Raw genomic sequence first — 12788 nt, 5'->3', positions numbered from 1 at the left:
AAATCAACATTTGTACGCTGTTTGGACAGAACTGTGTTTATGTATACAGTGCATCTGAAAAGTATTCATAGCGCTTCACTTTTTCCCACACTTTTTTATGTTACTGCCAGGGCCTAATTTTTGCTGGAACAAGCCAGATCCATATCCGGCACCTCTGATATCTGATCCGGCACCTCATTTTACCAATTCCACTCCTCATATGCACCCCCTTCTTCTGCGACTCCCCAACCCTCTTAACTTTCATCCGTGATACCTCTCCCTCCTCTGGTAAAATGCCGAATCCGTTAGCCCAATCTGTTCCAGGACCTCGCAATTGACAGATTAAGTATGTTACAGCCAAAATTTATAAAATTAATTTATTTCCTCAAAATTCTACACACAATACCCCATAATGACAGTGTGAAAAAAAATATTTTTTTTAATTATTGCTAATTTATTAAAAATAAAAAAAACCTGGAAAATCACATGTACATAAGTATTCGTAACCTTTGCCGTGAAGCTATAAAATGGAGCTCAGGTACATTCTGTTTCCACTTGTCATTTTTGAGATGTTTCAGCAGCTTAATCGCAAGTTTAGCTTAATGCTGAGTTCCAGCATTCTTCTTTGGAGAGAGGAGAACCTTACAGAAGGAAAACCATCTGTGCAGCAATCCACCAATAAGGCGTTTATGGTACAGGGGCCAGACGGAAGCCACTCTCCACCAGGAGTTTCTCAAAAGGCATCTGAAGAACTCTATAAGAAACAAAATTCTCTGCTGTGATGAGACTAAAATTTAACTCTTTGGAGTGAATGCTGCTTGGAGAAAACCAGGCACCGCTCATCACCAGGCTAAAGACTGGTTTATACTTCTGCGTCGAGTGATCGAAGTGAGCGACGGTGCATGACTTGCATGTTGCCGTGCATTTATACTTGGGTGCACTGTTTCTGTTATTTTGCTATAACACTGATATGCTAACTGGTAGTAGGTGTTTATGTTCCTCTGTGTCGAGTTTCTTCGCTGATGATTTGTTTTTTCTGAACGGTACAATGGCTCAAATTCACTCATTTTGAGGCTGGAATCTACGAATATGCATAAGGTAAACACAAAACAACATTCTCCACCTGGAGCTGCTTAACGGGACTCCACCCTTGTAAACACTCGCTGCATCGGGCCCGCGCTGCTCTCGCCTTCACCCACAGTCATCAACGATACCAAGACGACCAATTACTGAGCTTGTGCTACACTTAATTGTGACATGTAGTTTAATTTTTTGAGAGATGCGCCTCAGCGTCGCTGATGGCCACGGCAAGGGCTATGCGTCCATAGGCTGCACCGTAGCATATGCGTGCGCAAAACATGCGAGTTACATTAATTATAGGGTACCATCAACTTGGTAAATTATGCTAGTAGTATGTTAACATGCTCCATGTTATAAATGTGTTTTTTTTTTCTCATTAAGCTAGACACATTTTAGCATTGTTAAATGTTGTTTAATGTAAACAGTATGATAATTTATGTATAGTATTGAAAGCCTGTTGGAAATGTGTAAATCATGCTAAATGTTAGCCATGTGCTAAAGCATATTAGAGACCTGTTGGAAACATGTATTATTGCTAAACGTGTAAAATGTTAGAAATATAACTTGTTTCTGCTAATGTTAACTTGATACATTATTCTAGCATAGTTTAAAATGTATTAGAAATGTACTAAATATGCTAAAATGTTAGTCATATGCTATAAAGCACATTATACTGTGTGTTGGCAACATGTAATTATTTGCTAACAATGTGTTAAAAGGTTGTATATAATTTGTTTCTGCTAATTTCAGCATGAAAATTCATTCTAGCATAGTTTAAAACATGTTGGAAATATAGTAAATATGCTAAAATGTTAGTCAATCAAGCACATATGTTAGCAACATGTTAATTCTTTGCTAACAATGCGTTAAAAGGTTAGAAATATAACTTGTTTCTGCTAATGTTAACATGATAAATAATTCTAGCATACCATGTCAGAACTGTACTAAAGATGCTAAAATGTTTATTTAGCATTCATTACTTATGTTCTGTATCTTCTATTTGCTTCTATTTGAATCTTCTATTTCCTTAACCAGTCTTCTCCAGATATAAAATCAAGCTGGACTCTGATGAGATCCAATATGGAGGCCATGGCAGACTGGATCACAATACTGAGTTCTTCACTGAGGCAATGGGACTTAACAATCGGCCAAACTCTATGATGGTATGTACATAATAGCTGTTATTATATCATAACTCCATAGCACCATTTCTAGCTGTTTTCTAGATTTATTTTCTGATTGTGGAATGTCCAAATGTGTTTAGATAAAAGAAGCAAAATGTAAAAACAAGTGCACAGCAGAAGTAGAATTTCAAAACTAATGTTCCTAAACCCACCTCTTAATTATATAATTACAAATGTGAACAGATTCAATTAAAACAAGCGTTTCTCATTGCCCAAGTGATTAAAAACGAGTAAACAAATTCTTATTTAATTACTTGAGTAAACGTGGTGCAATCAAATACAGATTAAAGAAAAGCATTACAAGTGCTAGATCAAATTAATAGAACAAAGATGCAAATGAAAAAGAGTGGCGTTCAGGTCTCTAACAGCAGCACAATATCAGGAACCCAAGTAAACATCCAGGAATTAAATGTAAAACAATCCTGCTTAAATAACTATTATAATCATGTAATTTTCACAACATGATACAATAAATGAATAATGATCAAATGCAGCTGGGGATTGAAAATATATCATAAAATTAGCCATATAGTTTCCATTTTTCCAGTTCTTTGATTAATATGAATGCCATAACAGAGATTTATAGAACTTAAAGAATTAAAAAAAAAAAATCTGAGAACTCAATGTGATATATGTAATTATACAATTAAATAATATTGAATTAACATAACAATTCAAGGACATTTTAAAGAAGCCAAAACCTGTCATGAACATGCATAATAATTCTGCAAAGTGATGTTAGAAAAGCAAGCAACATGTTCATGTACGGTATGTTAGAAAGTTATATAGAATGTTTATAGAATGAAACAGGCTAGCAATGTGCTAGAAGCTCTACATGCTAATGGGGGAAAATACAACAATAAAAAGAGGAACAACACTTACTGCTCTTCCAAAAAAAAGCTGTGACTTAAAGAATGGTGTCCTTATTCTGTATGTTGTTTTGATGTCTCTGTTTATCTTACCTTCAACATCAATATACTGATGACAGTGCACTTTGAAAGTTATTTTTTTTTGCTGTGGGTGATATAAGTATTCAACACTTCACCATTTTTCTCAGAAAACATATTTCTTAAGGTGCAGTTGACTTGAAATTTTTACTATGTTGTTAACAACCAATGAAATACATATATAAAAAGGAAATGAATGTAATTAGTTTACAAATTAAGTTATTGATAATAAAATTAAATGACACAGGAAAAAGTATTAAACACATGAAGAAAGGGAGGTGTAGAAAAGAAGTGAAAACCCAGACCCTTTATTAATCTTGGGTCACCACAGTGGAACAAACCACCAACTTTTCCAGCACATGTTTTTGGTTGCCCTTCCAGCTGCAACCCATCACTGGGAAACACTCATACACTCTCATTCACACGCATATACTATGGGCAATTTTAGCATACCCAATTCACTTGTTCACATGTCTTTGGGCTTGTGGGGGAAACTGGAGCACCTGGAGAAAACCCACATGATCACGGGGAGAACATGCAAACTCCACACAAAAATGCCAACCAACCCAGCCGAGGCTCGAACCAGCGGTCTTCTCCCTTACTCTGAGGGCTCTATTTTGACGGTCCATGCGCAGAGCGCAAAGCGCAGGGCACACACGCTTTCAGGGCGTGTCAGTCCGCATTTTTGCTAACTTAAGGACGGGAAAATCCGCTTTGCGCCATGGCGCATGGTCTAAAATGGTTGAGTTTATTGTCTTAATGAGTTATAGGTGTGTTTTTAGAATAAACCAGAGTCTCATCTTCCATTACCTTTAAGAGCCAGCTGCGTCGCGCCATAAGCTCATTCCTAATAACATGGTGTAAAGTAAGTTCACTTTCGCTTTTGCTCTCGTGGATGGGGAAACCTTACTGCACAGACATCAATTAGCCTATAAATAATTCATTTTGTTTGTTAAGCGCAAAGATTTGTTTCAAAACTATTTCTAAATTCAGTTCTAATTTCCAGCAAATGAATAAATGATTAATAATAACATAGTGTGGTCAAAATACTGAGTTATTTCCAAATAAACCTGCTATGCCCCATATGGTCTAAAACCTGACAGGTGGACAAATCTAAGCTTGTTTATAATAAAACAAATATAAATATGGATATAATAAATAATACTGCTAATAATAATATCATTATACAAAAGCAAATTGAATGAACTGAAAAGGCCTCCCGATTTGAAGAAAATAATGCAGTGGTTTTTAAATTCATGTAGACTAGAAATTTATGTTTTTTAATATTTTAATATATATATATATATATATATATATATATATATATATATATATATATATATATATATATATATATATATATATATATATATATATATATATATATATCCTTTATTATATCCTATATATATCCTTAATATATTATATCTTTTTCATTTGTAAAGATATTTGCGTATTGCATCTTGTGTGTAGTGTGTAAGCCAGGCGCACTTTGCGCCAGACAATAGACCGATTTTGTTCTGGTCTAAAGAACAGACTATTTACAGTTTCTCAAAATAGCACCGCGCCAAAACACCCCTGCTTTTTTTAGACCAGAATGCCTATGGGCGCACATTTGAGCGCAAATGCATTTGCTATTTAAACAGTGTGGCGCAATGCCTCAAAATGACCCTTGCGCCAAGCATAAAGTAGTAAAAGACTATTGCGCTGCGCCTTGCGCCACATTGCGCCGGGTGTATGATAGGGCCCTGAGGCTTTAAAAATATTTGATTCATTACAAAACAATATTTAATAGAAAACAGCTCAAAGAAAGAGGGTTTTTTTATTATATATTTTTTTCTGATGACAAAAATAGAGCTTTGTTTCATAACCCTAGCATTAAATGAATTGCATTTTATTTAAAGAAAATTAAAACATAAACACTTCTTTTATTTCAGCAAGCTGCCAAATCAACATTTCTCTATTTCAGAAGTTGCTATAACCATTTAGTTTATTCAATTTACCTATAGTGCATGTATTTGGACTGGGAGAAACCAAAGCACCTGGAGGAAACCCACGCTGACATGGGGAGAACATGCAAACTCCACACAGAAATACTAAGTGACCCAGCCGGGACTTAAACCAGAGACCTTCTTGCTGTGAAGCAACAATGTTAATCACTGAGCCATCATGACGCCCCTGAGAAGAATATGTTTAGACATAATAAAAATAAATTAAACAAAAATAACAATGTATATATAAATATTATCTTCTCCAAGTCTCACTGTAGCTAAATCAATAAAACAGTGTCAGTGTTGTCCTGCACTAGTCTCTGGTTCCTCACACTAGCAATGCTCATGTGAGATCTCATACAGTAGTAGATGCAGAGATACAGTAACACACATCTATTAAAGCTACATTATTTATTAACCATATTATTTAAGAGCTCGAGGAGATCTCAAGGCCTTTGACAGAAAATAGCAGTGAAACTCTGAGCTAAATACATAATTCACAAAAAAAGAACTGTGATGATTTAATCATTCCTGTGCTTTGATATTCACAGTGTCAGTGAGATTTACTTCTGAGGGAAATCTGCTTGTTTTTATGTACTGCACTGAGTATTGAAAAATGGCTTTTCTTAAAAACCTTTTCACTGCGTATGAATATGAATGCATTACTGGTTTATTAGACAAATGTTTGCGGTTGAGAAAGTTAAATGGATTTGACCTGGACTATATGAAACTGATAGCAGTACATTAGCCTGATGATTTATTGATTCATTTAATGCACATCCAAATATCTGCATTAGATTTTATATACAGTTCAAATGAAAATGATTAGCCATATTTAAATATTTCTCAACTGATTTATAAGAATAATAGTTTTAATAACTATTTTCTAATAATGAATTTGGTACCAGTCGAGGCAGTGGTGCAGTAGGTAGTGCTGACAGCTCACAGCAAGAAGGTCGCTGGGTCACTGGTTCGAACCTCGACTCAGTTGCCGTTTCTATGTGGGGTTTGCATGTTCTCCCTGCCACGTGGGTTTCCTCCGGGTGCTCCGGTTTCCCCCACAGTCCAAAAACATGCCGTATAGGTGAATTGGGTAGGCTAAAATTTTCTGTAGTGTATGAGTGTGTGTGTGTGTGTAGATGTTTCCCAGAGATGGGTTGCGGCTGGAAGGGCATCCGCTGCGTAAAAACTTGCTGGATAAGTTGGCGGTTCATTCCGCTGTGGCGACCCCGGATTAATAAAGGGACTAAGCCGACAAGAAAATGAATAAATGAATGAATGAATGAATGAATTTGGTAACACTTAATTTAAATAATAGTATACTGGCTTATTTCCTGCTGTTCTATAGCACTTATAAAGTATGATCTTATTCTCTAAGCTTACCCAATACCTAAACCCAACTACCAATGAGGGGAAAAATACATTGAAATTTGTTTTTCAAATAAAATTCCAAATACGTCAATTTCAATTGTATCAAAATAAACTACAATAAACAGCAGCCACAAATGTATCAATATAAAGTACTGTATTTTTGTATTTTAAAACTACTACAAAATACTTTTCAAAATGGAGCATGAATTTAGGCCTATTTGATCAATCCATTTACCATTAAACTGACTTAAGGAAGTACACAATGTTGGATAGCAGCATTTGTTTTTTTTGTTTTATTTTGCTGAAACCTCCTTTACCTATAGGGGGCAGTTGTGGCCTAATGGTTAGTGGGATTTACTTGTAACCCTTATTTGTTTTTCATATATTGTGACATTTTCACATCATTAGGCGTACAGTACATCTATTACCTTCATTAACTAAACAGTGTACCTGCAGATCAGCTATACTGGCTTTTTGAAGTGTAGTCCTTCTCCAAAGATTTTTTTTTTTTCAGTTCTTCTGGAAGAGTCTTGGTTACCCTCTTAAACAAATACCAGTACACCATATTTAGATTTTTTATGTTTCTAAATATCCACCTGCAGCACTGAGAATGAGACTAATAATGTTCTGAAGGCTCCAAATCTTATTCTTCAGGACTGAGATTTTATTTTATCTAATTTCTTAAGCAAATATGCTAATTTGCACACTATACTACCATTATATATTTATAACACATATAGCTACTGCTGGGATGGGAGACCACAAGGGGTGTTAGTGAGGCCAGCAGGGGGCACTATCTGTGTGGGTCCTAATGCCCCAGTAAAGGGAAGGGGACACTATACTGTCAGTGAGAGTAATCTTTCAGATGAGACGTTAACCCGAGGTCCTGACTTTCTGTGGTCATTAAAAATCCCATTGCACTTCTCGTAAAGAGTAGGAGTATAACCTAGGTGTCTTGGCCAAATTCTCTCCATTGGCTCTTACCCGTCATGGCCTCCCAGTCATCCCCATCAACAAACTGGTTCTATCACTGTCTCTCCACTCCACCAATAACCGGTGTATTGTGAGCGCACTGGCGCCGTTGTCCTGTGGTTGCTGCACACTGGTTGTGGTGTGGAGAGACACGCCCTCATGATTGTGAAGGCCATTTATACCTTAACCATTTGTTGTTACATAATAGTAGCATAATTTCCATCCATACTCCAGTCATTGACCACCCTCTTAAAAATAAATCAGTTTTCTGTTCTGATCTCAAGCCTAGGCAAATTACTGAGAAAACACCAATCGGAGGCCTCTTGTTTATGATCACTTACTGTAGACTACTTAAGTATTTTACGGTATTTTTAAACTAAAAAAATACAAGACACATTCAAGTATTTGATACAAAATATTAAGCCATGTTCATCAAACCTACCTTACATTGAAATAGGTATTTGAAATGCATGTATTATAAATACCACCCATCCCTGCCAACTATAACCTTACTAACTGTCAATAAGCAGTCAATAGGCAGAATTTGTGATTAATTGATCTAAAAGTCACAATTATCTTAGAGTTAGATTTAATTTTAACTTAGACATACACATAGAGAAGATAATAATAAAACAATGTTTTGACATTTTAAAATATATATTTTAATAAATATTTTTAAAAATGTAAAATATTACTAAAATAATATAAAACACAATCTGACCTAAAACATAAAATAAAAATTAAGCTTTTAATTTGAAAAAATGTATCACTTTATAATACTTTGGTTAGTTAACTGCATTTAGCTTGCGTTTTGTTGACATGGACTAATAATTAAAGCTACTTCTAAAGTACTACTGATTATTGGCTAACATTTAATAACACATTGCTAAAGTCAAAAATTGGAGCTATTAATACTATGTAATATGTACACTACTTGACAAAAGTTTTGTGGTCGATCCCGGTTGTAAGAGCGACAAATAAAAAATTTACTTATAGTTGATCATTTTGAAAAGTGGCAGAAGGTAGACTTTTTTCTGATGAATCATCTGTTGAACTGCATTCCAATCATCACAAATACTCCAGAAGACCTACTGGAACCTGGATGTACCCAAAATTCTCACAGAATCAGTCAAGTTGGATGAAGGAAAAATCACGGTTTGGGGTAAAATTCAGTATGGGGGCATGGGAGAGATCTGCAGAGTGGTTGACAACATCAACAGCCTGAGGTATCAAGACATTTGTTCTGCCTATTACATTACAAACCACAGGAGAGGGCAAATTTTTCAGCAGAATAATGCTCTTTCTCATACTTAGTCTAAACAGGCAAGTAAGCTCATGGCGCTGCAGAATTTACCAGCCCAGTCACCAGACATGAACATTATTAAGCATGTCTGGGGTAAGAAATAGGAGGAATCTTTGAAGATGAATCCAAAGAATCTTGATTAACTCTAGGAGTCCTTCAACGCTTTCTTTGCCATTCCAGATGACTTCATTAATACGTAAACGTTATTTAAGTCATTGCAGAACTCATGGGAGTCATACACAATATTTATTCGTTTTTCGCTGCACCATGACTTTATATTCTATACTGTACACTATTTCTGTTAAGTGACAAGACTTGTCTATACTAAGTCTATACAAGGTTACTGTCCTAATTAAATAATTAATAAGCACAACATGATCAGATTTTATTCGGGTAAAATAAGCATAATCTAGAGGCCTTTGCCTTTCATATAAGCCACTTCTGATACCAAATGACCTACTAGAAGTAAATTTACTATTTGTTGTTCCAAAAACTTGGATACTTGAATATATAAAATAACAGCGAAGAGTTTAATTTTAACATTGACAGCAATGTATATAAGTAATGTTACAAATGGTTTGCTCATCATCATTATAAAGAAAGAAGGAAAGAAAGAAAGAAAGAAAGAAAGAAAGAAAGAAAGAAAGAAAGAAAGAAAGAAAGAAAGAAAAAAATTATTCCACTGTATAAACTGTAGCTATTAAAGCAGACTTTGTGACAAATTTATCATCTTCTTCAAACTATATTTCCAGAAGCTTCCTTCCCTTCCATTTTATCTGCATGTCAGAGACCTTTTTAAAAAACAACACTGTGTCTTCAGCGCAGCCCCTTGGAGTCCGTTTGAATTCAAATGATACAGAGCATCTGATTAGCAGTTGTTTGAGTTGTTAGGCATTTTTAAAAGCCCATCGTTTGCAGCACGTCTTATATTTTTGACTGTACTTTCACCCCGTGGAAGCGTTGGCTTTTTCTGCTCCTCTTTTATCTTGTGTGGAAGCCCCAGCTGCATTAAGACAGCCTTCATCAAGTAAAGCTCCAAAATTACACATTCTCTTTTTTCTTTCTTTGCAGCACTTTATTAATTCAGAAACCGCCGTTTCACTTCCCACCCACTTTCTATGGCAAACGCAAAGTTTATTTTAACAAGTGTGCGACCGGTGGAGAATAAAGCGAGACATGCACACACAAAACACGGTCTTATTTGCTGTAGATTTCACAGTGATATTTGACAGAGCTGACGCACCTGCATAAGATAGAAATTAATCTTTGGGATTGTTGGCAGGTGCCACAGAAAGGACCCTTTCTGCACAATCTTACTCTATGATTTTTTTAAGGGCCGCAGCATCAAAGCCACCGTGAGTAAGCGTAAACTTTCCTCCATCTTTCTCTTTAATGGGTCCATCAGCTCAGCACCTCAGTCTCCAGGAGTGACAATAAACTCTCATTTGCCATTGCGAAGGCTGACTCTTAAAGCCACGCATTCGGCACAATCCTCCATGAGGCGGGTTTCACTGAGGAGGCGCAGAGACGCTGGAAAATTCCAACCCTTTCAATTTGCAGTGATGAACCAACATGAATCTCCTGCCCCCGGCATCAATTTGGTGCGAGCTTCGCCTGCGCTTTTATGTCTGTTTCCTAAAGTTTTGCATATGAAATAGATTGTTTTAATTCCAATGCTATTCACGAGGCGCTAATTACCAAATGCCTGAGAATGGGCCCTTTTGAGGTTCTGTGGAGCCTACAAGACGGGTTAGCTTCTCCTCCGTCAGAGACATGGAATTCACTAAATTAGAATATGAATAATGTTCGGTGCTGAACTTTCTGGATGTTCAGCACATCTTCGTGCATGATCGTGTAATTTGCAGTTTTGTATTATTTATTATCATTTAAATAAACGATACAAATACGTTTCTGAGCTCTTTGAGCTTCCCTTTGATGAAAACTCCCACCATCTTATGACAAGTTTTAATGTGTATAAGAGATTTTTATAAATGGGATTTTATTAGTGAAATTCAGTTTCCAAGTTCTAGATAAATGGTTTTAATAAATAAATAAATAAAATCTTTATACTTTGGTTTCAAAAGTATGGCTACATTTCCAAGGTATAGATTTATTAGAAATGTAAACAAAAATGTAACAAATGAGAACATGCAAACTCCTCACAGAAATGCCAACTGACTCAGCTGGGACTCAAACTAGCAACCTTCTTACTGTGAGGTGACAGTGCTAACAACTGAGCCACCGTGTCGCCTTTATTGCTATTTCAGTAATTTAAAACACTATATTGTGTAAGAAATAATATAAAGAAAATTAGGTCTGTGAAATAAAAGAAAATGCACTGGAGGTTTATCATCAGGTTTTTGAACATTAATTTAGAACTCCACCCCAAGCAATCACTTCAAATTATTAAAAATGTCAATAACAGTCACCTTTTTATATTTTTCAAAGACATACTGCCCACTAGCATTCATTTTATGTTGTTAACCTTGCTCCTGGAGATCTACCTTCCTGCAGAATAGAGCTTCCACCCTGATCAAGCACACCTGAAGCAATTAATTAGAACCTGAGCAGCACTTGATAATTACAGGCAGGTGTGTTTGTTATGGGTTGGAGCTGAAATCTGCAGGAAGGTAGATCTCCAGTAACAGGGTTGGTGAACCCTAGTCTATGGAATTTATGCAACCAAGCTCTACTTCTTGCAGCTGAGGTAATGTGCTCATGTGATTGGGGTGATGATGGTTGTAGCTTTAGACTAATGTATCGTTTGTCAAGATTACTCGTGTTCTTTTTCATGTAATCTATTCATAAACACTAACATGTGGAAAAACCGTTTCCCAGTCGGTCCATGTCCTGTTGCTGGACCAGTTTATTTCTTCCTCAGACTGAAAACGCTACTAAGGTCACTGAACTAAATTAATTGAGTGATTATATTGAATCATCTGTTTATATTTTCAAAACAACTAACCACAGAGTTATGGGATCAAAAAAATTCAATCTGTGAACATTTTATACTTTAAATGAGGAAAATAAACAAGCGTTATGGATGTGACAAAAAAAGTCTGCGAGTTTACAGTATACAACATATTTCGTAGAAATTCTGTGAATTAAACTGCACAACCCAAAATAAATATTCCTTAACAAAAGGATAAGAGTTGGCTCTTTATAGACCAAAACTGATTGATTTTATTTTATTTTGACATTTTGCATTTTTGAGGGAAAAGCTTTGTTATGGATGTGACACTTTTTCGTTATGGATGTGACGGATGTGAAATTGCCATTTGTGTGACTTTGGTAAATCAAATATAATAGTTTGAAAACATTGACAGACACATTTTTAAGTATTTTTAAAGTACTGTAAAACACTTGCCTGCGCAAAAAATGTAGAAACGGTTTCGCTATTTTGGTGAAAACATTTTTCTTTTCATGGCAAGGTTGACATTTTCATGGAATTGCTCATATATATATATATATATATATATATACACTCAGTTATTTCTGCGCATCCTCACTCAGTTATTTCTGCGCATAGGGTGGCAGAATATAGGGCGGTGTCTGCAACACCTCCCTCAGCACCTGCGCTACCTCAGTTATGTCCGCGGAAAGGGCGGCAGAAAAGAATACTATTGGAACCCACATGGACCCAAGTTTCTCACAGATCAGTTAAGCTTGGTGAAGAAAGAAAAACATGGTTTGGGGTTACATGCAGCATGGGGGCGGGTGAGAAAACTGCAGAGTGTATGGCAACATCAGTGGCCTGAGGTATCAAGACATTTGTGCTGCCTATTATTACAACCCAAAGGTGAGGGCAAATTCTTCAGCAGGATAGCACTCCTTCTCATATTTCAGCCTCCATACTTTTATATAAGCCACTTCTGATACCAAATGATCAACTAGAAGTCAAGTTATTGTTTGTTGTTCCTAAAACTTGTCTAGACGACAAGACTTTTGTCAGGTTTTGTAT

At 35.9% G+C, this 12788-nt stretch overlaps 1 protein-coding gene across 2 annotated transcripts in view; it reads left to right on the top strand.

Moving 5' to 3' along the window:
* gbe1b (glucan (1,4-alpha-), branching enzyme 1b) overlaps nt 1–12788 on the top strand; it is a 251310-nt gene that overhangs the window by 219319 nt on the left and 19203 nt on the right. Inside the window, exon 15 of one of the 2 annotated variants that reach the window (XR_015509028.1) lies at nt 2095–2222. Coding sequence is in view for 1 of the 2 variants with exons in the window: in XM_087283697.1 (XP_087139823.1) it covers nt 2109–2222 (114 nt within the window). In the remaining variant the exon portion in view is untranslated. The remainder of the gene's footprint in view (nt 1–2094; nt 2223–12788) is intronic. The other variant, XM_087283697.1, reaches the window with a different exon arrangement.

The sequence above is a fragment of the Danio rerio genome, chromosome 15, assembly GCF_052040795.2.
Source record: "Danio rerio strain M-AB ecotype USA chromosome 15, GRCz13ab, whole genome shotgun sequence".
NCBI lineage: Eukaryota > Metazoa > Chordata > Actinopteri > Cypriniformes > Danionidae > Danio > Danio rerio.
Note: the sequence above shows the minus strand (reverse complement) of the source record. Positions and strands in the feature narration are given on the sequence as shown.